We start from the raw sequence: 26,350 nt of genomic DNA, 5'->3' as shown, positions 1-26,350 counted from the left end.
CGATGCGAAGGCGAGCATAATAAGCAGCTTCTCATTGATTCCTATGAATATATCTGGACAGGTGGTGCTAAGCGGTGGCATCCGTATTAGGGCTGACAGTATTATCTGGGGATGCCCACTTATGGGCTGAATGTTGTCAGTAGACCCTGGGGGGCGCCGCTGCGATCCTACGTGTCCTCACCACCATCTATAGGCTAATATTCTGGTCGGGAAGTTTTTCTGGCAGGTAGAGATCAGATAGAAGTGGGAATAAAGATCACAAGGGGATACTATAAGAAAAAATATCCTTGTAGTATCCTTGTAGGGGATACTATGTCCTCTTATAGGAAACTCTCAGGCTGATTTAGGACATGAAACCACCCACAAGACATTGTAGACCTGGGTTTAGTGTCCCAAATCACCCTGTTATAAAGCAGTCCTCGGCAGCCTTAAAAACGAAAAACTTTATACATACCTAGAGATGAGTCCATTGAGTCTCATCAGACTCATCTCTGGTGCTCCCGATACTGCGCTGTTCTTTAGTGAGGCCGAAGATGTGCACCCCGACTTTATGGCACATGTGCCAGAGGTTCAGCGCACACGCATGACGCAGAGGTGTACTTCTCTGGATTAATCTAAAAACTGCATCAGTGAGTATAAGGATAAGGATTATTTGGGACACTAAACACAAACTGAGACAGTGATTCATAAGGGGAAAATGCATTTGATTTTGGTGACAGTAACCTATCTATCTGCAGGGCTGGGGTGATATGCTGGTACTGGTGACAGTAACCTATCTATCTGCAGGGCTGGGGTGATATGCTGGTACTGGTGACAGTAACCTATCTATCTGCAGGGCTGGGGTGATATGCTGGTTCTGGTGACAGTAACCTATCTATCTGCAGGGCTGGGGTGATATGCTGGTACTGGTGACAGTAACCTATCTATCTGCAGGGCTGGGGTGATATGCTGGGTCTGGTGACACTAACCTATCTATCTGCAGGACTGGGTGATATGCTGGTTCTGTTGACAGTAACCTATCTATCTGCAGGGCTGGGGTGATATGCTGCTTCTGGTGACACTAACCTATCTATCTGCAGGGCTGGGGTGATATGCTGATTCTGGTGACAGTAACCTATCTATCTGCAGGACTGGGGTGATATGCTGGTTCTGGTGACACTAACCTATCTATATGCAGGGCTGGGGTGATGTGCTGGGTCTGGTGACAGTAACCTATCTATCTGCCAGGCTGGGGTGACATGCTGGTTCTGGTGACACTAACCTATCTATCTGCAGGGCTGGGGTGATATGCTGGGTCTGGTGATAGTAACCTATCTATCTGCAAGGCTGGGGTGATATGCTGGGATCTGGTGACAGTAACCTATCTATCTGCAGGGCTGGGGTGATATGCTGGTTCTGGTGACAGTAACCTATCTATCTGCAGGACTTGGGTGATATGCTGGGATCTGGTGACAGTAACCTCTCTATCTGCAGGGCTGGGGTGATATGCTGGGATCTGGTGACAGTAACCTATCTATCTGCAAGGCTGGGGTGATATGCTGGGATCTGGTGACAGTAACCTATCTATCTGCAGGGCTGGGGTGATATGCTGGTTCTGGTGACAGTAACCTATCTATCTGCAGGACTTGGGTGATATGCTGGGATCTGGTGACAGTAACCTCTCTATCTGCAGGGCTGGGGTGATATGCTGGGTCTGGTGACAGTAACCTATCTATCTGCAGGGCTGGGGTGATATGCTGGTTCTGGTGACAGTAATCTATCTATCTGCAGGGCTGGGGTGATATGCTGGGTCTGGTGACAGTAACCTATCTATCTGCAGGACTGGGGAGATATGCTGGTTCTGGTGACAGTAACCTATCTATCTGGAGGGCTGGGGTGATATGCTGGTTCTGGTGACAGTAACCTATCTATCTGCAGGGCTGGGATGATATGCTGGTTGTGGTGACAGTAACCTATCTATCTGCAGGGCTGGGGTGATATGCTGATTCTGGTGACAGTAACCTATCTATCTGCAGGGCTGGGGTGATATGCTGGTTCTGGTGACAGTAACCTATCTATCTGCAGGGCTGGGGTGATATGCTGGTTCTGGTGACAGTAACCTATCTATCTGCAGGACTTGGGTGATATGCTGGGATCTGGTGACAGTAACCTCTCTATCTGCAGGGCTGGGGTGATATGCTGGGTCTGGTGACAGTAACCTATCTATCTGCAGGGCTGGGGTGATATGCTGGTTCTGGTGACAGTAACCTATCTATCTGCAGGACTGGGGAGATATGCTGGTTCTGGTGACAGTAACCTATCTATCTGGAGGGCTGGGGTGATATGCTGGTTCTGGTGACAGTAACCTATCTATCTGCAGGGCTGGGATGATATGCTGGTTGTGGTGACAGTAACCTATCTATCTGCAGGACTGGGGTGATATGCTGGTTCTGGTGACACTAACCTATCTATATGCAGGGCTGGGGTGATGTGCTGGGTCTGGTGACACTAACCTATCTATCTGCAGGGCTGGGGTGATATGCTGGGTCTGGTGACACTAACCTATCTATCTGCAGGGCTGCGGTGATATGCTGGGTCTGGTGACAGTAACCTATCTATCTGCAGGGCTGGGGTGATATGCTGGTCCTGGTGACAGTAACCTATCTATCTGCAGGGCTGGGGTGATATGCTGGGTCTGGTGACAGTAACCTATCTATCTGCAGGGCTGGGGTGATATGCTGGGGTCTGGTGACAGTAACCTATCTATCTGCAGGGCTGGGGTGATATGCTGGTTCTGGTGACACTAACCTATCTATCTGCAGGGTCGGGGTGATATGCTGGGTCTGGTGACAGTAACCTATCTATCTGCAGGGCTGGGGTGATATGCTGGGTCTGGTGACACTAACCTATCTATCTGCAGGGCTGGGGTGATATGCTGATTGTGGTGACAGTAACCTATCTATCTGCAGGGCTGGGGTGATATACTGGTTCTGGTGACAGTAACCTATCTATCTGCAGGGCTGGGGTGATATGCTGGTTCTGGTGACACTAACCTATCTATCTGCAGGGCCGGGGTGATATGCTGGGTCTGGTGACAGTAACCTATCTATCTGGAGGGCTGGGGTGATATGCTGGTTCTGGTGACACTAACCTATCTATCTGCAGGACTGGGGTGATATGCTGGGTCTGGTGACAGTAACCTATCTATCTGCAGTACTGGGGTGATATGCTGGGTCTGGTGACAGTAACCTATCTATCTGCAGGGCTGGTGTGATGTGCTGGTTCTGGTGACACTAACCTATCTATCTGGAGGGCTGGGGTGATATGCTGGTCCTGATGACAGTAACCTATCTATCTGCAGGGCTGGGGTGATATGCTGGTCCTGATGACAGTAACCTATCTATCTGCAGGGCTGGGGTGATATGCTGGTTCTGGTGACAGTAACCTATCTATCTGCAGAGCTGGGGTGATATGCTGGTTCTGGTGACACTAACCTATCTATCTGCAGGGCTGGGGTGATATGTTGGTTCTGGTGACAGTAACCTATCTATCTGCAGGGCTGGGGTGATATGCTGGTTCTGGTGACAGTAACCTATCTATCTGCAGGACTGGGGTGATATGCTGGTTCTGGTGACACTAACCTATCTATCTGCAGGGCTGGGGTGATATGCTGGTTCTGGTGACACTAACCTATCTATCTGCAGGACTGGGGTGATATGCTGGTTCTGGTGACAGTAACCTATCTATCTGCAGGACTGGGGTGATATGCTGGTTCTGGTGACAGTAACCTATCTATCTGGAGGACTGGGGTGATATGCTGGTTCTGGTGACAGTAACCTATCTATCTGCAGGGCTGGGGTGATTTATTGGTGCTTCTGACAGACTCCCTTTATAGGGGTATTCCCATGACGCTTGTAAACTAACCTGCAGGCTGTTGTGCTCTCTTCACTTCCTGCTTTTCTCGGCACATTGCTGGGCGGGGTGGCACTTGCACAGGATTGGTTGTAAATGAATTATCACAGTGTGAAGCTGGTGTAGCAGAGCTGGATTTGAGTCAGTTTGCATGAATTCTCCGCAATGTCCTTGGCGCGACGCTCCCTCCTTACTAGGTCCATTCATTTGGGCCTAATCCAGAGTGGGATGTCGGTGCACTGTACCAGTCGCGGCTAACCGTTTTTTGGAGCAGATTTTGAGTCAGCCTCCGCGTTAAAATCCTGTCCAAAAAACCCCCGTGTGAACTTACTCTACAGAGGAGCTTTCATGTCCTCTGGTATCGGCGGTATTATACACAATTTGTATAGTATATTATACCGCCTGGGGTGCCATGCTTGTCCTTCGTCTGATCTAGCACTGCCATCATTTCAGTGTGAACAGAGCCTCAGACAATCCCTTATAATGTCACAGAGTTTCCGTGCGGCAACCTCTTCCCCGCTGTGTACGGTTGCGTTGCCGCTTTCGCCACCTGTTTCTCCGTCACTGCCCGCTGCTGCTCCTTCTTTTTACATTTATGCTTTGTGATACCATTTGATATTTGACAAACCATTTTCCTCCACAACTCCTGCAGCAAAACTATAATTTGGACAATCGTAATTACAGACATGTTCACATTTTCCAGGACATTTCACTGCGCAGACACGGCAAATGACTACTTGTCACGTCTGTAGAGACTCAGCGCACGAGGAGCATTGGTGAATTAAGTCCAAACATGAAAATTATATTTAGCTGTGTAAGATTCCTGGGTGTGCGGCCAGACCTGCGCTAACATGGAGATGATATATACTCTGCGTACTGCTATATATACCCCCGCCACATGTATACAATGGCCGCTGTGTACAGGATCCGGCAGGGGGCCAGGCACATTCATCTCAATGAGAGAAGGTTACAGAGGGCGCCAGGTCTGTCCTGTGAGGTCCTTAACAAAACCAAAATGTCTTCTCTGACAGCTTCAGGAAAGTGCACAGCAGCCGAATACTGGCGGGAACGCCGATGTACTCAGGCTGTACGTATTCTGGAGTACACGGCGCCCCCTGTGACCTCTCTGTAATGTGCCCTGTAATAAATCCAGCCGCGCACAACTGGAACTGTAGGTGCGGATATCGTATTATTGGGGTTGAGGAAATTCAGTGATACAGCAATGAATATTCTATCTATCTATCTATCTATCTATCTATCTATCTATCTCCTATCTATCTATCTATCTATCTATCTATCTATCTCCTATCTATCTATCTATCTATCTATCTATCTATCTATCTATCTCCTATCTATCTATCTATCTATCTATCTATCTATCTCCTATCTATCTATCTATCTATCTCCTATCTATCTATCTATCTATCTATCTATCTATCTATCTATGTATCTATCATCTATCTCCTATCTATCTATCTATCTATCTATCTATCTATCTATCTATCTATGTATCTATCATCTATCTCCTATCTATCTATCTATCTATCTATCTATCTATCTATCTATCTATCTCCTGTCTATCTATCTATCTATCTATCTATCTATCTCCTATCTATCTATCTATCTATCTATCTATCTATCTATCTATCTATCTATCTATCTATGTATCTATCATCTATCTCCGATCTATCTATCTCCTATCTATCTATCTATCTATCTATCTATCTATCTATCTATCTATCTATCTCCTATCTATCTATCTATCTATCTATCTATCTATCTCCTATCTATCTATCTATCTATCTATCTATCTATCTGTCTGTCTGTCTGTCTGTCTGTCTGTCTGTCTGTCTATCTATCTATCTATCTCCTATCTATCTATCTATCTATCTATCTCCTATCTATCTATCTATCTATCTATCTATCTCCTATCTATCTATCTATGTATCTATCATCTATCTCCGATCTATCTATCTCCTATCTATCTATCTATCTATCTATCTATCTATCTATCTATCTATCTATCTATCTATCTATCTTCTATCTCCAATCTATCTATCTCCTATCTATCTATCTATCTATCTATCTATCTATCTATCTATCTCCTATCTATCTATCTATCTATCTATCTATCTATCTATCATCTATCTATCTATCTCCTATCTATCTATCTATCTATCTATCTATCTATTATCTATCTCCTATCTATCTATCTATCTATCTATCTCCTATCTATCTGTGGGGCAATGAGCAGTGTGTGTTAGATTTCCCTACAGCACCTCCGCAGGATGCACAAAGTATTACACAGTTGTCATTGAAATAACTGTCCATGTGATGAATGGACGTGCTGAGTCCTCCAGAAGAAGAGGAGCTGTTCATAACTAAAAGAGAAGGATCCTGGACAGGGAACCCCTACATAAAATCTGACTTTAATAATTCACTTTTGGGGTATCCAAGGTGCATGATGGTCCCCTGTCCTCCATTCTGCACAGTAGAGCTTCACGTCCTACCCCACAGCTTGTTCTGCTTGGCATTGTGACATGGCTGAGCAGATGTTGTTTCTTTTTGTTATCCCTCCGACTACTTTGTTAGGCCTCCTGCAGTCAGCCGTCCTCAGGTCCGCCATCTTGTGCGGACTCTCAAACCCCCAGGCACATCTGCTCAATGTCAGCGAGAAGTGCTGCCCTTGTACTGCAAAGTGAAGTCAGAAGATAGTGGTTTGTGTCTCATAAATTCCAAATGCAGAGACTTAGAGGACACGATGACAAACTAGGAAACCACATTGGCTTGTACCCAAAAAACATTTTAACGGCTTTCATCTGCTTGTGTGCTGCGTATGGAGAAGTGGCGCTTCACGTTCTGGAGATCATGAGCTGAATCTAATACACGGTTTTTCACAAAATCTTGCTGCCAACTTTGTCTTATTATAAATATATATTTAGCATTTTTTCATCCTCCCGATTTAGCCTGAGATAAACCGCCATATATAGAGACGTGTCACACACTTGACCTCGGCAAGGGAGGGCCGAGGGGGGCAATTAAATATGGATCGTAAATGTTTTATATAGAACTAAGCTGCGTGTAGATCAGTCCTGCGCTTCGAGGTTGGGATACTGGGTTTTGTAGGCAAATCTGGGCAATGCGATAACCAATTCATGTTAAAGGGGCTTTCCAGGCTTATCAATTGATGACCTATCTATCAATTAAAGGGGTTTGACAACTGGGACCCCCATTGATCAACTGCTCGAAGCTTGTTTATTAGTCACATGGACTGTTCGTAACTCAGTCTCATTCAAGTGAATGATGAGCTGTGATACTAAGCCTTGTTTGGACATGGTGGCCATCCACCAACCATCCACTACTCCTTCCATCTGGACCATCCAGGGTTGCACAGCATCAGCAGTAACCAAGAGTATTTCAGTATTAGTCTTCATGTATCTCTGGGCCTATGCAACCATTTCTGCTTAGTGGTGACCAAATAGTCAGTTTATGTACAATCACATGCCTCTCTAGGATCGTACAACTTGGACTTCATGAGACTCTAGAGACACCAAGAGTTTCACATACCTGTTTGTTGCTTTATAATGGTATTTTAGCAATGAATTTGCCTGCAGAAACTTTCCTCGGTTTGCCTTTATCTGCACGAACCCATCTGTGCTTTGAATCAGCCACAAATCTCTTCCCAGTACGATGATCTAGGTTTATGGTCTTTTAGCAATGAATTTGCTTTGAATCAGCCACAAATCTCTCCCTGCTGAAACCTTCTTCAGTTTACCTTTATCTGCACGAACCCATCTGTGCTTTGAATCAGCCACAAATCTCTTCCTAGTACTATGATCTAGGTTAATAGTATTTTAGCAATGAATTTGCTTTGAATCAGCCACAAATCTCTCCCTGCAAAAACCTTCCTCGGTTTACCTTTATCTGCACGAACCCATCTGTGCTTTGAATCAGCCACAAATCTCTTCCCAGTACGATGATCTAGGTTACGTTTTTGTGGACTATCCAATGTTTTCATACCTTGTCCAAGGCATTGCACTACTTGAAGCTTTTCGGCAGCTGAGAGATCCTTTTTTCTTTCCCATCTTTCTTGAAACCTTTGGCCTGCTTAATAATGTAGAACATCTTTCTTAAGGCTGGGGTCCCACATGGGGTAAACGCCGGGGGTTGGCCATGATGGTGTTTTACAGTCCTGCAATCCTGGGAAAAGTTTCAGGGGAAAAACCGTAATGTGTTGCCAACGCAGTTTTTCCCGCAGTCTTTCTTTTGGTGGGCCGCTACCTGGGGTCTTAGTCTAAGTAGGTTTCCTTTACTTGGCCTCGCCTGGCAAACGTCTTATCACAGGTGTTGGAGATGATTTCATTGATGGAAAGAGCCCCGAGGCACAAGACCAGCAATAAGTTTCATGGAAAACCAAAAAGTTCATCGATACGACACTTAAATGTGATTTGCCTAATAATTTGGATATCCTTTATGCAGGAGCGTGGCTACTCTATAGGGGGCAGAGGGAGCAGTCGCACTGAAATCCTATTTCCTGACATATGTGCTGTGCAGATCATATACAATCACTGTGAGAGGCGATGAGTGTTAGTTCCTTTACTTTGGTATCTGAATCATTTAATAGGTATATCATTGCTCCGAGCAGTCATGCTGACATGTTTACTAGCGCCTGAGATATTGTGATGTGGAGACTGTCATAATCGCTGCTAATATGTATACAGGAGAGGCGTCTGGCAGCGGAAACTTCTCTTCTCGTCATTGAAAAAGCTTCCATACTTGTCTGAGTTTGCACATTTATATTTTAGTAGGGGGAATGGCTGTCAGCTCAAGTATACAGCCCTGGAGATTTAGCATTTGGCCCTGTACAAGTGGTAGGAACCTTGGATCATTCCCGGGGCTCATGAGCAGGGGGAAAACAGTGATGGGGACGCAGCACTACATTAGCGCGGCGTCCTCTTCCCTCTCCAGATCAGTGGGGGTCCTGTGGATAGGGGAATGTGAGTCCTTAATGGCCAAGATCAATCCCTATATTTTTAATACTAATATACACCGAGATTGCCCCTTCATGGAGGGCAACTGGGGAGCCGGAACGCTCGTTCCTCTGTGTCTCTCGGTCATACGACTCCATATTCAGACACCGAATAGTCTAGATCTGGTGAAGAAATCTCACTTTAGTGTAAAAAACTGGAAAAATATATATATATATTAGCCTGTCTGGCACCTCACCTGGGTGTGAACCTGTCACAACAACAACAAATGCATAAACCAGTGGGGGATGGCAGCAACCGGACTCAACGCCGGTTTAGTTTTTATTAAGTATCCTGCCGACCGTAACACCACCTCTCTTTATTAACAAATACAAGGCACAACACATTTCGGGGAGGATTTCCTGCTTTATCAAGTGCACACAGTTACCACCTGCCTGGTTTGTCCAAGAGACCGACAGACACTTGAACAAACCAGGCAGGTTTGTGAAACGCGTTGTGCCTCGTATTTGTTAATAAAGAGACGTGGCTTGTATCTATGTCTCAGGGCAGGTTCACACCTGCGCCAGGTCTCTGCTTTGCAGGTTTCCGTCTTCTGTCCGAGAAACTGGACAGGTGACTGAAACCGGCGGTCAGTTTTCAAACCCATTCATTTGAATGGGCTTGCATAGTGTCCTGTGAGCGTCTTCTTCTTCTCCGTGGTGAAACTGTTTTTCGGACATGCAGGACTTTGTGTCTGGTTAAAAAAAAAAACAACGTTTCGCTGTGGTAGTCCGGGCCAGGTCCGTGTATCTGGAGGCCTTGTCAAAACTTTGAGTTGGAGCCTCCATTATTTTCTTCTACTGCCCTTAGTGAGACGCATCAATGACAACCTCTGACCCCAAGTAGTGCAACCCTTCTGAGGTTCTGCCATATTAGGAGAAAAATTCTTCCACCCTCGGTTTGATCCACTGGACAACAAAAATCAGACTTTAGCACTCTTTCGTCCCATGGAGACTGACGCAGATGTGACTACACCCTAAAATCTTATTTTCTTTAGACACAGAAATCCCAAGTCCTTCTCTTATTCTGTCTTTCCAAGTTTTCCTCCATTTATTGTATACTAGCATTTGCTCGCGACTTCGTCCGCGGGTCGTTGTTGTGAACGATGCGGCTACGCCCGTGGACCCCCACTGACTCCCAAACCCCTCTTTTGTGAAGCATACCGTCAAGTCCTCCCTTGCGGGACCCATTCCGCGCAGCAGTGTAGTAGCCACGGGCCAGTGTAAGCCGTCTTGCGGGACCCTCACCTCCTGGGAGGGCCCAGAAATGCCTACTTTGCGTCCCCCTGCCCCGTGGTACTAGGCTCCTCCTTGGACAGCCAAATTCTTTTCCCCAAACTCGCCGTGCATGGCCCTCTTCTTCACTCCTGGCCCCCCCCCCCCCCCAAAAAAAAAAAAAAAAAAAATTTTCCCCCACGGGCCTCCAGGCACGCGGCTCTATGCACCTTCCTGGGCCCCCAATCCCCTCTCCCTTGATCTGTCCTCCCGTGCGGTCCCCTGGCCACCGAAACACCGCTCCTGTGTACCCACGGTGGTGCGCCTGGCAACATTCCCTGCACGGCACTGATATACACACCCAGCCGGCATATCCGTTGTACGTGCGGTGTCCCGCAGATTCAGGCTGCGCAGCCGCCTTGGGCCCGACCTGGGAGTGTGAGGCATCTTGGCAGGAGCACAGAGTGTTCCCAGCCACTGGACCTTCCGAGCGGCGCTTAGTTGAATCAGCATGGCAGCGTCACACTGTAGCCGCGAGCAGCCGCCATTTTCTCACGGCCGCAGATGCTCCGTCGGCCACACCCACAGACTTCAGCGGACTTATCGGGGAGCGCACATTGTCCATCATCCTGCCCCGCACGTGACGCAAACCTATCGGTGGCCAGACGAACGAGCCGGGCTGACGTCATCTCAGGTCCTGCAACGGAGCCAGAGCAGACTTTCGCCGGTAACGGGGAGTTCGGGGGCTGGAGCAGTATACAAAGTAGCCTATCTTTGTGGCAAATCTCACGCCAATCCGTTCAGCCGTTTGGGCGTCATTGAGGAACAAACATCCAAACACACAAACATCCAAACACACAAACTTTCACCTTTATAATATTAGTAGGATACAGTGATACTATTACTGCCATATAAGAGGTGGAATCCTCCATACACCTGCCCTACCTATAATCCGCACGTAGGAGCAGGAACGATCCTTTGCTTTTGGCCTCAGCCTTCTGCTCCATTATTGGTAACACCAGCAGGTAGTCACTTCATGAACGGGGAACGTGGTCGATTTCTTGTGTCGATAAGAATCTAGAGAGGTTTGAGCTGTGCCGCGGCAGCGAGCGGGATTGTGAGCTGAAGGTCTAATGATTACTGCTTGTTAAAGGTGAATTAATGTCTGGATTTCATGCTCCAGTTCTAGTGGCTTATAGCTCAACCAGGATAATGTGCATCTGGCATACAGGATGTTCCGAGGTGCTGCATTGTTGTATATTTCACACTGAGCCTTCAGAAAGCCCCGCACAAGTGGGTGAGGGTGAAACGAGGACAGACGAAAGCGCAACGCCATTCTATACATACCCGATTTCTGCAAGAATATATTACAGAGCAAATCGATCTCTTTATATGTAAAGCGTGACTGTGGGAATTCTGCAAATTGGTGGAAGGTGGAAGAGAATCTGGTTATATTGTGTACGATGGATTTATATCTGAGGAGTGTCATAGACTCCACCTAGGAAGAAAGATGGCCACACCTTAAAGCGTATCTAAGCCATGATTGTATTTTTTGTTATTTTGGAAAGAAATATTGCAATGATGGGACAAGTTTAATTTTAAAAAAAAATAATGAAAGAAAAATACTTCTTTCTCCACTTATTTCCCTCCTCTCCTCCTGCACGGATCATTGCTTTGTAGTCACTTATTATAGTCCGGCAGCCCATACACAGAGAGCAGAAGGATAAGGAGAGATGGATAATATCTAATATCTTAACGCCTTACAGTCTTCGCCGCAGAAAATACCGAAAATTGGCAGAGATAAAAGTCCTGCACGGAGGGGTTCTTTCTCTGCCACTTTCAGTTTGGCAAGGGGTTGTCTAGGGAGTTTTATCTTATTTGCTTTTTTGGGGGTTTTATTCATTCTGGACCAGGGATGCCAACCCTGGGTCACACGATTGCAACCAGCATCTGGCCCCTGGGTCACACGATTGCAACCAGCATCTGGCCCCTAGGTGACATGATTGCAACCAGCATCTGGCCCCTAGGTGACATGATTGCAACCAGCATCTGGCCCCTAGGTGACATGATTGCAACCAGCATCTGGCCCCTGGGTCACATGATTGCAACCAGCATCTGGCCCCTAGGTGACATGATTGCAACTAGAATCTGGCTCCTAGGTCACATGATTGCAACCAGCATCTGGCCCCTGGGTCACATGATTGCAACCAGCATCTGGCTCCTGGGTCACATGATTGCAACCAGCATCTGGCCCTTGGGTCACATGACTGCAACCAGCATCTGGCGCCTAGGTCACATGTTTGCAACCAGCATCTGGCCCCTAGGTCACATGATTGCAACTAGCATCTGGCCCCTAGGTCACATAATTGCAACCAGCATCTGGCCCCTAGGTCACATGATTGCAACTAGCATCTGGCCCCTAGGTCACATAATTGCAACCAGCATTTGGCCCCTGGGTCACATGATTGCAACCAGCATCTGGCCCCTAGGTCACATGATTGCAACCAGCATCTGGCCCCTGGGTCACATGATTGCAACCAGCATCTGGCCCCTGAGTCACATGATTGCATCCACCATCTGGCCCCTAGGTCACATGATTGCAACCAGCATCTGGCCCCTGGGTTAAATGATTGCAACTAGCATCTGGCCCCTGGGTCATATGATTGCATCCAGCATCTGGCCCCTAGGTCACATGATTGCATCCAGTATCTGGCCCCTAGGTCACATGATTGCAACCAGCATCTGGCCCCTAGGTCACATGATTGCATCCAGCATCTGGCCCCTAGGTCACATGATTGCAACCAGCATCTGGCCCCTGGGTCATATGATTGCATCCAGCATCTAGCCCCTAGGTCACATGAGTGCAACCAGCATCTGCCCCCAGGTCACATGATTGCACCCAAAATCTTGGTCGCCATGCCTCCCCACTCTTTTTTCTCAAGATACCAGTTCTATTGGGACTGGCTTTGCTATAATCTGTGAGCCCATCATAACTCAGCTAACTACAGTGAAAATGGGAGAGGAAGAAGGATCTGGATCAACCTGGGAACCAAGTGCTGGTTCCAATCACTCAGGGTAGGAATCAGCCGAAACCCCAAGGTTGGCATGAAAAATCTCCTGAAGAACTACAGTCCTATGAAAAAGTTTGGGCACCCCTATTAATCTTAATCATTTTTAGTTCTAAATATTTTGGTATTTGCAACAGCCATTTCAGTTTGATATATCTAATAACTGATGGACACAGTAATATTTCAGGATTGAAATGAGGTTTATTGTACTAACAGAAAATGCGCAATATGCATTAAACCAAAATTTGACCGGTGCAAAAGTATGGGCACCTCAACAGAAAAGTGACATTAATATTTAGTACATCCTCCTTTTGCAAAGATAACAGCCTCTAGTCGCTTCCTGTAGCTTTTAATCAGTTCCTGGATCCTGGATAAAGGTATTTTGGACAAACAATTCAAGTTCAGTTAAGTTAGATGGTCGCCGAGCATGGACAGCCCGCTTCCAATCATCCCACAGATGTTCAATGATATTCAGGTCTGGGGACTGGGATGGCCATTCCAGAACATTGTAATTGTTCCTCTGCATGAATGCCTGAGGATTTGGAGCGGTGTTTTGGATCATTGTCTTGCTGAAATCTCCATCCCCGGCGTAACTTCAACTTCGTCACTGATTCTTGAACATTATTCTCAAGAATCTGCTGATACTGAGTGGAATCCATGCGACCCTCAACTTTAACAAGATTCCCGATGCCGGCATTGGCCACACAGCCCCAAAGCATGATGGAACCTCCACCAAATCTTACAGTGGGTAGCATGTGTTTTTCTTGGAATGCTGTTTCTTTTTGGACGCCATGCATAACGCCTTTTTTTATAACCAAACAACTCAATTTTTGTTTCCAAAATGAAGCTGCCTTGTCCAAATGTGCTTTTTCATACCTCAGGCAACTCTATTTGTGGCGTACGTGCAGAAACGGCTTCTTTCTCATCACTCTCCCATACAGCTTCTTTCTCATCACTCTCCCATACAGCTTCTATTTGTGCAAAGTGCGCTGTATAGTTGACCGATGCACAGTGACACCATCTGCAGCAAGATGATGCTGCAGCTCTTTGGAGGTGGTCTGTGGATTGTCCTTGACTGTTCTCACCATTCTTCTTCTCTGCCTTTCTGATATTTTTCTTGGCCTGCCACTTCTGGGCTTAACAAGAACTGTCCCTGTGGTCTTCCATTTCCTTACTATGTTCCTCACAGTGGAAACTGACAGGTTAAATCTCTGAGACAGCTTTTTGTATCCTTCCGCTGAACAACTATGTTGAACAATCTTTGTTTTCAGATCATTTGAGAGTTGTTTTGAGTAGCCCATGATGCCACTCTTCAGAGGAGATTCAAATAGGAGATCAACTTGCAATTGGCCACCTTAAATACCTTTTCTTATGATTGGATACATCTGGCTATGAAGTTCAAAGCTCACTGAGGTTACAAAACCAATTTTGTGCTTCAGTAAGTCAGTAAAAAGTAGTTAGGGGAATTCAAATCAATAAAATGATAAGGGTGCCCATACTTTTGCACCGGTCAAATTTTGGTTTAATGCATATTGCACATTTTCTGTTAGTACAATAAACCTCATTTCAATCCTGAAATATTACTGTGTCCATCAGTTATTAGATATATCAAACTGAAATGGCTGTTGCAAACACCAAAATATTTAGAACTAAAAATGATTAAGATTAATAGGGGTGCCCAAACTTTTTCATAGGACTGTATGTAAAGTAAAATTCCATGTACAACCCCTTTAATATAAAATATATTGGCTGTCTATAGTCGCCACTAGGGGGAGCTTAGGAACTTACTGTATACTGTGTAATATTTGTTCAGTGAATTTAGTTTGTTTTCACAGGAATTTAGTCACTGTATTTTTTCATGAATTAGAGCATGATCATGGCTGCCACATATGACGGAATTACAGCAGGAGTCGGAGTCGGGCTGTGGAAAATAGAGGAGTTGGAGTTGATGGTTTGGCCCTTTGTATTTACAGCAGTGGGTACAGGGCATAGTGGAGACTCATCCATCAGAATCCACCTAAATCCCATTAATGTTTATAACATGACATCAATTCATTACCTCATCCCGATAACGGGTTTGATAAATTAATTGCAACATTTGGAAGTAAAATTTGTTGTCCCAGGATGAACATTGGAGGGTCTGGGGAAATCTCCGGCTTACACCTTATTACAGCCTTAGATAACTCACTAGCCAGTTTCGCACTTCACTGGGAGCCGGTTATAACTTTATTATGTAGATAAAACTTGGCAAGCGAGACTTCCCTCCAGAATCTCACATCCCCTCGCTCTCCATTGCATTCCGCTAATGAATAAACGTAAACTACAAGCCGTGTTTCCCACAATGACAGATGTTATCTCCATCTCGTTCCCGTGGTTTTGCTTTGCACAATCCTTTACGAAGCCGATCTCCATGAAAACTGCATCAAGAAGCGCAGTTCAAAAAGACTACAAATTTTTTGCAACCTCTTAAGTCGCATTATGCCATGATCCTATGTCCTCCAAGCCTTGGTTCTCTATTGTTCTGTGTCGTGAAGGTGTCCATATGCATTCGATGAGAGGACGGTGATCTTTCATGGATGACGCCCTATGTATGAAGTATTACAAAGTATTGGGTGGAAGTATTAAACATTGGGCATCTAAACTGCTAAATTTCACAAAAGATCAGTTTGGCTGACATTGTTTGGCTAAATTTCGGTAATGTCTGGGACAACTTTTCATGATATCTAAACTTTCCAACAACTTTTGAGTTTGTGACAGTGTTTGTGTTATTAACATTTTGTAATATACTTTATTAACAAATTTTGGATCCTTTCTGATGAGATCTACTTTCTGGTCCTTCTTCATGATCCCCTCTTACTAGCAGCACATGGGACAGATTTGGGGATCACTGCGAGTATTGGTGGTAGCTCCTACATAGCACTGACATATGATGAACTCTTCTTCTTCAGTCCAAAGTTTCCATTCATTCCACATATTGGAGCCCCAAATATCTGACTAACCTTGTTCTTAAGCACCAAGTGTCAGAGTACCCTTGTTATTGAGCCCAAATGTCGGTGTACCCTTGTTCTGGAGACCACATGTCAGTGTCTCTGTGTTCTTGAGCCCCCGAGTGTCTTTGTATACTTGTTCTAGAGCTTCAAATGTTGGTGTACCCTTGTTTTGGAGACCCACATATCAGTGTTCTTGAGCCCCCGAGTGTCTTTGTATCCTTATTCTAGAGCTTGAAGTGTCAGTGTACTCTTGTTTTGAGGCCCAAAGTGTATCCTTGTTCTGAAACCCCAAGTGTTAATGTATCCTTGTTCTTGAGCCTCAAGCGCCAGTGTATCCTTGTTCTGGAGACCCACATATCAGTGTATCTTTGTTCTGGAGACCCACATATCAGTATATCCTTGTTCTTGAGCCCCAAGTGCCTGTTTAGTCTGGTTCTGGAGACTTACATTTCAGTGTACCCTTGTTTTAGAGCTTCGTGTGTCAGCATACTCTTCTTTTGAGGCCTCAAATGTATCCTTGCTCTGGAACCTCAAGTGTTGGTATATTCTTGTTCTCGAGTCCCAAGGTGTGTCCTTGTTCCGGAGTACCAAGTGTTAGTATGGCCATGTCCTTGACCCTCAGAGTACCCTTGCTGTAGAGCTCCCCATCTCCACATACCCCAAGTGTATCCTTGTTCTGGAGCCCCATATGTCAGTGCACCCTTTGTTCTAGACCAGAAGTTCCCAAACTTTTTTTCTCGTAGACCACTTTCAAAATTTTACTGGTTTCAGTGGACCCCCTGCTGCTACATTTCTACCATATTCCCAAAACTCATCAAAAAATGTGAAAATTAGATCTAACGATGTAAATCTGTCGAGTCTCCCATGGACCCCTGGAGGTCCACCTGGACCACTTTGGGACTCACTGTTCTAGAGCCTAGAGTGTCCGTCTACTTTTGTCCTAGAACGTCAGTTGTCAGTGTTTCCTTGTTCTGGACCTCCAAATATTAAAGTAGCCTTCTTCTGAAACCCTAGGTTACAAGGGGCTGCCCATTGCCGCCACGGACGTCTACTAGACCCCGCTGGAATCAGGGCCTCATCGATATCTACAGTACAAAAATATTGTAATACATTTTACAGGGGATTCCACGTTCATGTCCTCTTGTGGGATAGTAAAATGTAAGAATTTATAATAAACAATGCAAATAAAAAAATAACAAAAAACATTGTTGGAACATGGTACACCACATATCGCCCACCACAACAATCACCAGCAGGCAGACCTATAGAAATCACCAAAAGTGCTTGTTAATACTATAGCATTAGTAAGAGCTTCCTCTGCTTTCAGGAATTGTATTGCACAGACTGAAAGCCGCTGTTATACCTGCGGCGATAATTGACATGCTGTGGGTTGAAATCCTGTAAGGCGGACCATTTTGTGCTGTGGGTGTAGCCTCAGCATGGGGATAAGATGTAGGGAAATCTCGTACACGGCAGGTACATTGGGGTGAACTTGCTGCAAGGGTGTCCTGTGCCTTTTACGTGTGAGTGCCGGTTCACTTTTTTTTGCTTGTGTGTGGGTTTGTACGAGCGGGGCAGGGGTGTATGGTGAACATTTCTGGAATATACTTTATGAACCTATTTTACTTCCTCACACTGGAAAAAAAGGCTCTAAAGTTTTCCCTAGCAAAGCTGTATTGTCAGGAAGAGTCTGTCCTGTACACACTGGGGCAGCTTTTTTTTTAAAGGGATCCTATCAGTCTTCTAGGCCTTGGGCCGAACCGACTGCGCATGCCCGGGCCACAAGAAAATGGCGACTTACACCAGCTTACTGTGTAAGCGACCATTTTCTTGTGGCCCGGGCATGCGCAGTCAGCTCTGCCCGAGGCCTAGAAGATTGAAACCCAGGACGGAAGAAGACACAGAGAGAGAGCGTTCCAGACAAAGATGGAGGCGGTGCTGGAGAATTCTCTCGCAGCATTGGGGACGCCCCCAGTGCTGTGTGAGAACTCATTTGCATACCAAAGAAAACCGGAATTTCTACCGAATGGCGGCGCGGAGAAGACATCTAAAGGTAGGAGAAGAATAGCCTTTCTTAAGGCTATTCCTAAGTGTTAGGGAGAAAAAAGGGATTCTAATGATAGGATTTCTTTAACACCAGTCTTCATATCCCCTGCAGGATGCAGGGTGCAGGCTACAGACCTGCAGGGAATTGTATGCCATCTTGTAGATGTCGTAGATTTCAGGGATTATTTATATCAATAAACTGGCATAAATATTCCAGAAAAGTGGTGAGAAATAGAAAAATATTGCAAATATTTGCTCAAAAACCCCATGCGTGCAAAAATGCGCAACTTTTTTAATGCCTTGCATGGCAAGAAATTGGCACACAAGGCATAATGTATCTGCTCCATTTTGTATTGCCAGTATGTACCGGCTGTAATATATGACACCAGGACCACTGTTCTAGGTTTCTATAAAAATGGAGTTACAGCTGAGCCCCTCCGTCCCAGCCACTGCTAAAGCTGTAGACACTGGCAATAAAAATGCGTCTGGGTATTCCCTGGTTTAGTTACAGCAATGCTATGTAGAATATTATAGCCTATTTTCTAGCAGAAGGAAGTTAGATAGGTTAATAAAGAATATTACAAAACAGTTCACAATAGCAAAAAAAGTCCAAAAAGCGAACTGGCACTCACTACTATACAGTGGAATAGGACAATCCAACACCATGTAGTGATTAGAGATGAGCGAGTAGTGAAATATTCGAGATTCGATATTCGTTTCGAGTAGAGCCTCAATATTCGACTACTCAATCGAATATCAAATCCCATTATAGTCTTTGGGGGAAAATGCTCGTTTCAGGGGAAACCACTATTCGACTAAAGGAGAGTCACCAAGTCCACAAGTAGCAGGAGGAGAGTGTTTAGGAGGAGCGCTGTGCAGTTAAAGCGCACGGACCCCATTATAGTCTATGGGGTCCATGTGCTTTAACTGCACAGCACTTGCGCTGATATTCCATTCGGGAGGGGGTCCTCCTGCGGACTCCTTCCGGAAGGGAGGCAAGCGCTATTGTGAACCGGCCCTTACTCGTCCTGCAGAACCAGCATTGATTGGCCGAATGCTATACACTGTATAGAATTTGGTCAATCAACTTTGGTTCTGCAGTAGGTTCGTCTTTGCTAGTCGAGAGAGCTGGCAGCTTGCTGTTACGAGGGAGCTTACTTTTTCTCATAGGAATGCATTGACTAGTGTTGATTGGCCGAATGCTATACAGTGTACAGCATTCGGCCAATCAACGCTGGTTCTGCCGGACGCTCGTCTGTCAGGAGGCAGAGTCTAAGATCGGACCACAGCACTCTCCATTGTGGTCCGATCTTAGACTCCGCCTCCTCACTGATGAGCCTCCGACAAAACCAGCGTTGATTGGCCGAATGCTGTACACTGGCCAATCAACGCTGGTCAATGCATTCCTATGAGAAAAAGTAAGCTCCCTCGTAACAGCAAGCTGCCAGCTCTACCGACTAGCAAGGACGAGCCTGCTGCAGAACCAGCGTTGATTTGCCGAATCTTTACTGCGAATAGCGATAGAATTCGAACGAGTACGAGTATTTTGAATACCGTAGTATTCTATCGAATACCTACTCCATCGAATACTACTCGCTCATCTCTAGTAGTGATATGTTATGGGTAATGGATGTCATGGGAACATTCGAGGGTCTATAGTCCAACCCCCCAATAAGAGGATATTAGACATGATCTGTTTCCCTATATAAATATATTATGTCACCTATACAGATTCTATATAGCACGTCATTGCATAATAAACTGCTCAAGGAACTGCAGGGCTAGTCAGCGTTTCGTGTAACCTCATGAGGTGTATGCGTGACATCTGTTTCTAGACTACTTACATCCGACAGCTGCGTCCGCTATGCCAGCTATTTATCCCTTTACCTAAACTCCCATGTGCCGCTCCGAGCTCAGTATTCCCATACCACACATGCTATACATTCAGACCTAGGTTTAACATTGCAGGCTAAATCAAAGCTAATCTGAAGAGCTTTGTAACTCTCCGGAGTAAGATGTTGCGATTCATAGAATGTCAGCACGCCACGTAGCACTATTATCTGCAAATGAAGCCACGTGGCAGACTCAGAAAGGCATCTATTTTGCCCATAACATGGGGCTGCTATTGGCTGCCCAAGTGGGGGTTGGTGACACAGATCAGCTGCGGTACCACCTAAGTATTGGCGAGGTCCATCAATTGCAGTGGGTTCTACTGACCATCTAATATCAATGGGGGGCCCTTTCCTTTGTTCCTTCTGAGCTTAGGAGTCCAGTGGGCGGTCCTGTTCAGAGAGCCTTCCTTGCATGAGTGTGCACTCAGACTTAGGTGATATTGCTGAGTAGGACCGCCCACTGGACTTCTAGGCTCAGGATTTCCCACAGCACTATATACTTATATCTTCTGCACAGCTCCCCCTACAGACTACATAGTTAATGCATCAGATTTCCTCCATAGGGGTCAAACGTAAGTAAAAATTCATGATATACCTGTGTTTTATGGCCGCAACAACCAGACCCTGCATTGTTTAGAGCCTTGCAAAGTCTGGATGATGGGGTTAAACTACAGACCCTAAAATGTGGGTGTTGCATCTAAAAGTCTGGGTTTGGGTATATTCTCATAGGCGCTCTGTATAGTTCTGAGAATACCATACTAGAATACCAGAAGCATCAGATGTTTACATCGATGTCCACCAATGGAACCCCAAAGAATCCCATTGACTCTAATGGAGCCAGTTTGGTTTCCGTTTCATTGTCCGCCATTTTGCCAGGGTGCATGCTGGTTAGCTAGTTAGTGATCAGTATTGAGAGCTGCTTGTATCCAAATTCTAAGTGAAGGGGGCTGAGCGGGATACCCGGGAGATGTGCTAGACCATAATTATTCCATAAGCTGCATAGGGCGTAATAGTACAGCATTAAACGCAATACAAATCTGCAGAAAGACTTACCTTACAATTTGCAGTTTAGAGTCACACAAAGCAGCACGCCTCATTCAGAACAATACATGGAATTGTATTCAACAAAGGTCGGCCCCCGGGAACGTGTGAACAGCTCATTACATAGACACGTTATATGAATGTCATTGTGTATAGGCAGTGTCTCTCCATGGGCTTGCAGGAAAGTCATCATTGATCCTACTACATGAATATCAGCCATGACATTGCTGGGCCCGGGTAGCAGGGCACCCCACCGGGCTGTTGTCTGGGCCCCTGGATGCTTCTGGCCAGCAAATCTCTATTATCAGGTGTATTGACACCTTAGATCAGGGGTAGGGAACCTTCGTCTGTGAAACTACAACTCCCATCATGCTCCATTCACTTCCATTTGCTACAGCTGGAGAGCCAAGGTTCCCTACTCCTGCCTTAGATCCTTTCCCTACCATATAAATCTGTGCCCCAAAGTATCCAAAAAGTTTTTAAATTCTAGCAACGCCCCTGTATCACTCACAGTCTTGGACCTAAAGAAGAATCTTTAGGCTTTGTCCACACCTGGTAGATTTTCCTGCAACTTAACATAATCTATCTTCATCAATATAGGGTTGGTTTGGTGGCAAGCGCATGAGTTTATGGTCAAGAGAAAGGAACAGTCGCAGAAAATTCAGCAAAAAATCTGCCACATGTGAATCACATGGGCGGTGGGGGAAGCTACAAGTCTGTAATCTTCTCTTGCGAAGGGGGCGTTCTGCACAACCAGCAATGACGCTACGCTTTAAAGAGGACCTGTAACCACCTCCATCAACATCGGTTCTTAATAGTTAATAGCTGCCACTCTACAGATTCTGGATCAGTTGAAATTTCTCCTCTATCCACCACCGTTCCCGAGCAATCAATGCTGTTAGTTTTGGTGCCTGATATACTATTTAGACCTGTGAAGTGGGCGGGGTCAGGCAGGAGCAGACAAAGGGTGTGATTCTGAGCTCTGACACTGGCTGTCTCTGATTGGAGCTCAGAATCACGCCCCTTACCTGACCCCACCCACCTGACATTACAGAGCTTAAATATCACATCAGGCACCAAAACTATCTGAGTGTTGCTCAGGAATGGTGGGGGCTAGAGAGAAAACTCCAAGTGTGCTGGAATCAGCTAAGAACTGGAGTCAGTGGAGGTGGTGAAAGGTCCTTCCTGACAGCATAGGAAGGTCAGTAGCCAGAACTATCCACAAGTGCTCGGAATCCGCTTTGTACCCATGTTCTATAAATAGTTTAATATGCCCATAAATACATTGCAAGCAGAATACCCAGAGAAACCTAAACTCAGGGCCCCAAGCTGATGTAGCTCTGGATTCGGTCCTAGGACCTCAATGCTGCCATCGCCATCCCCTGAGCCACCAGGTCCTATACTTTATTTTACCCTTGGTGTTCATGTCTTGACCTACATTATGGGTCTCACCTATGGCTATGAAGACGTAATTCTTGATTCCTTTTACTTCCATTGTTTTGCAGCTCGAAGAAGGCGAAACATTTGCAAAACAGGTAACAGAGATGGGAGAAGAGGCCGGAGAATCCCTTGCTAAAGGATATCTTGCGCTGGGACTAGTATACAGCCTCCAGGCTTCTGATGGTAAGACGTCTTCATAGCTGCTACTTGTAGTGCACTCACTGCTTTCCACCTCAATGTCCTCTGCAAAAATTCAAGTGAATTTGCCAATGGGAACTCCAAAGAACGCTTCTGTTTTATAAGGTTTATCAGAATGCAAACCCTAACCAGAAACTCCGGATTCCAAAAAGCTGTTTTTTGAAGAGGATTTTGTGGCAGAAGACGAGTTCAGATTCCTCTCCATATCCCACCAAGTGACCATACCTTAAGGCACTTTCTGCAGGGTTACCCCACAGGCTGCAGGTTATCAATGAGGGATCCCAGTATAGAACTGACATGTGATCGTCAACCCTTCTAAATAATAGAGTTTGTAAATGGTGGACAATTCCTTCAAGCAAAACTGACTCTCAAAATGCACCAAAAATTATATTAATAATCTTGTTCTTTATAGGGCCGACATAGCACCTTGCAATTCAGAGAAAAAGTGAGGCATTACTATTCTAAGGTCAGGTCAGTAGACCCACAGCTGGGCCTGGATGCAGAACTGGAAGGGTTAATTCACATCTGCGTTTGGGAAGCCCGTATGGGGAACTGGAAGCAGTCAACAAACTTGTCTTTAACAGCGACTTTAAGGGGGTTTTCCAGGTCTTTTTTTATTGATACTTTTTCCTCAGTTGGTCAACAGGAGTCCATGAGTCAGACCTACTTATCTCTTATTGGTGACCTATCCTGAAGAAAAGAACTGGACATCCCCTTTAACTACTCAGCTAAATGGTCCTACACTTACATTTCCCTACATCAGATGTACTGTGGTGTAAAAATGACCCTTCCTTCAATGTAAATCCCAAAGGTTTGCTGCAAGCTGACATCGATAGAAAGAAATGGCGCAAGATTTCAGCTCTGAAGCCTGCAAACCGGAAATGCAGCCCTAGGCTATAGTACAGCCTGTAACTTGAGATTGGCTCCACCTTAGTAATGTCACTGATTTCACCATTGCTTTGATACGTGTCTGGTCCATTGTACCTTACATCACCCCTTGTAACCACAAGTCACATAAGAGCAGCGGTGCTCGTGTTCCCCCTGTACGGTTATATTACAGTGATTGTGTTTGTTGTATGGCGCTGCCTGGATGTTGTATACAGAGGAGGAGTGCAGTAATTAACCCTCCGGGACTCGGCGGGCCAATGGAGACTTCAGGTATGTTTTCCTATCCTAGGTTAGCCCGGACCACAGCAATATATGAGGCAGAAATACATCTCTCTGTGAGTTCTCCTTCCGTTGTTGTTGCGTGTTACAAGGTGTTTTCTATCCTCGCGTCATATCAGGGTTATTGCTATTGTTGCTATTATGTGATATTTGTCTGAAGCATCTTACGTCTTATAGATTAGATTTACATCTTGCTATACTTTAGGGCATGATTTGGCTGAGGATGTTTAAGAACATAGAATAGAGAGCTGCTTTCCTGAGGTGCTGCAAAATTCCCAGCATGCTCAGGCTCACACTTGATGGCAGTTGGCAATGGACAGACACCAGATCAAGATTGGATGAGCCAGTGAAGAAGAGACTGCGCTCCACAGGTGAGAAGAACAACAACTTTATTGGGTAATTCAAAGCACGACGCGTTTCGGCTTAACAGCTAAGAATTGTTTGCACCTGAGGAATGGCGAATTTTATGCCCGAAACGCGTCGTGCTTTGAATTACCCAATAAAGTCGTTGTTCTTCTCACCTGTGCAGCGCAGTCTCTTCTTCAGTGGCTCATCCAATCTCGATCCGGTGTCTGTCCATTGCCGCTTGTTTATACACCCGTGGGGTGCCCGGGTCTTTGCAGCTCCGTTACAGAGAGGGAACCTCTTTCATTCGTTCCCACTGTTTATGTGGAGTTGTGCCATTCACAACTTCGAAAGGTGAGCCTATTTTTGTTGTATATCTTTGCTGTCTCTACAATACTACTCTACGAGCCGCTCGGTGTCTCTTTTTGCTTTTGTTTTTGAGACTTGATGTCAGTTGTCATCTTGCTACTACATTTGCAAAACGATCCCCACTGCTCATTTTGCAAATGCTCTCTTTGCAAATGCAGATGTCCCTGCGGAGTTGTCCCTTTAAATGAGTATTTGGGGCTTACATATTGATCTTTAGGATAGGTCGTCAACATATGAAAGGTCCGGTCCCCACAGACCAGCTGGGTAAAAATAAGTTGACGATGCACAAACTACCAGACAACGTGTTGTTTGTCCAACCCTAATGCAGTGAGGGTGACGTGTGGCCCTGTGCGGCCCTCATGCTGGGTGTTCCTGAGCCTAGCTTGCGTTGCGTGACCTGTGACCTGCGCCTGTCGATTCTCCCAAGTCTTCTTTTATCTGGTAACCTGTTCACATTCCGCAGAGAAGAATTCTCTCACATTATAACTCACTGTGTATAAACCGTGTCCGCGTGTTTATGCGCCGCACTCCTCCAAGATAAATACTTAGCCGCTGAATTAGTGTCCACGCAAGTTTTAATTCTTTTCTGGGCCCGCTGAGAATTTATTGTGTTTAGTTGATCTCAGAGAAATATTTCTTTTTGTTGCAGCCACTCAGAAAAGCTCTCAGGATGATTGGAGTAAGAAAGCTCTGCAGGCGCTACGGAGGTAACACAATTATTACCCGTCCTGTAATCGCACTCGTTTTATGGCGCTGAAAGTAAGCATAGAATTAACGTCATAATATTGGACCCGCGAAATGAAGCCACATAATGAGACCGCGCCGCCATCAGGGACTTGTCTGACTTAACCAAACACTTGTAGAGGCGAAATTAGCGTTCTTTCAGGAGACACGAAAATACTCGATCTATTTCTGTATCTCAAGGAAGATAAATCTCTATTATATAAGGAATATTTCCTTCCTCAGCTTATACAGTATAGTGAGGGGAACAGAGCTGCATTATATCCAGGGTTGTAACTAGGAATGGCGGGGCCCCGTGGAGAACTTTTGCCATGGGCCCGCCCCACCTGTCCGACGCCAAAGACCTCGACCAACCGACGATGCATGCTCTATTATGCCCCATAGTGGCCCCTGCACACAGTATTATGTCCCATAGTGGCCCCTGCACACAGTATTATCCCCCATAGTGTCCGCTGCACACAGTATTATGTCCCATAGTGGCCCCTGCACACAGTATTATGTCCCATAGTGGCCCCTGCACACAGTATTATGTGCCATAGTGGCCCCTGCACACAGTATTATGTCCCATAGTGGTCCCTGCACACAGTATTATCCCCCATAGTGGCCCCTGCACACAGTATTATGTCCCATAGTGGCCCCTGCACACAGTATTATGTCCCATAGTGGCCCCTGAACACAGTATTATGTCCCAGTGTCCCCTGCACACAGTATTATGTCCCATAGTGGCCCCTGCACACAGTATTATGTCCCATAGTGTCCCCTGCACACAGTATTATGCCCCATAGTGGCCCCTGCACACAGTATTATGTCCCATAGTGGCCCATGCACACAGTATTATGTCCCATAGTGGCCCCTGCACACAGTATTATGTCCCATAGTGGCCCCTGCACACAGTATTATGTCCCATAGTGGCCCCTGCAC

The 26,350-nt window shown here is 45.7% G+C and overlaps 1 protein-coding gene across 1 annotated transcript in view; it reads left to right on the top strand.

Moving 5' to 3' along the window:
- The window catches only part of TTC7A (tetratricopeptide repeat domain 7A), a 229,847-nt gene that overhangs the window by 94,849 nt on the left and 108,648 nt on the right, over positions 1 to 26,350 (top strand). Inside the window, exons 12-13 of the mRNA XM_075267023.1 lie at positions 22,675 to 22,792; positions 25,338 to 25,395. Of these exons, the coding sequence (XP_075123124.1) occupies positions 22,675 to 22,792; positions 25,338 to 25,395 (176 nt within the window). The remainder of the gene's footprint in view (positions 1 to 22,674; positions 22,793 to 25,337; positions 25,396 to 26,350) is intronic.

This window comes from Leptodactylus fuscus, chromosome 3, assembly GCF_031893055.1.
Source record: "Leptodactylus fuscus isolate aLepFus1 chromosome 3, aLepFus1.hap2, whole genome shotgun sequence".
In the NCBI taxonomy this organism is placed as follows: Eukaryota; Metazoa; Chordata; class Amphibia; order Anura; family Leptodactylidae; genus Leptodactylus; species Leptodactylus fuscus.
Note: the sequence above shows the minus strand (reverse complement) of the source record. Positions and strands in the feature narration are given on the sequence as shown.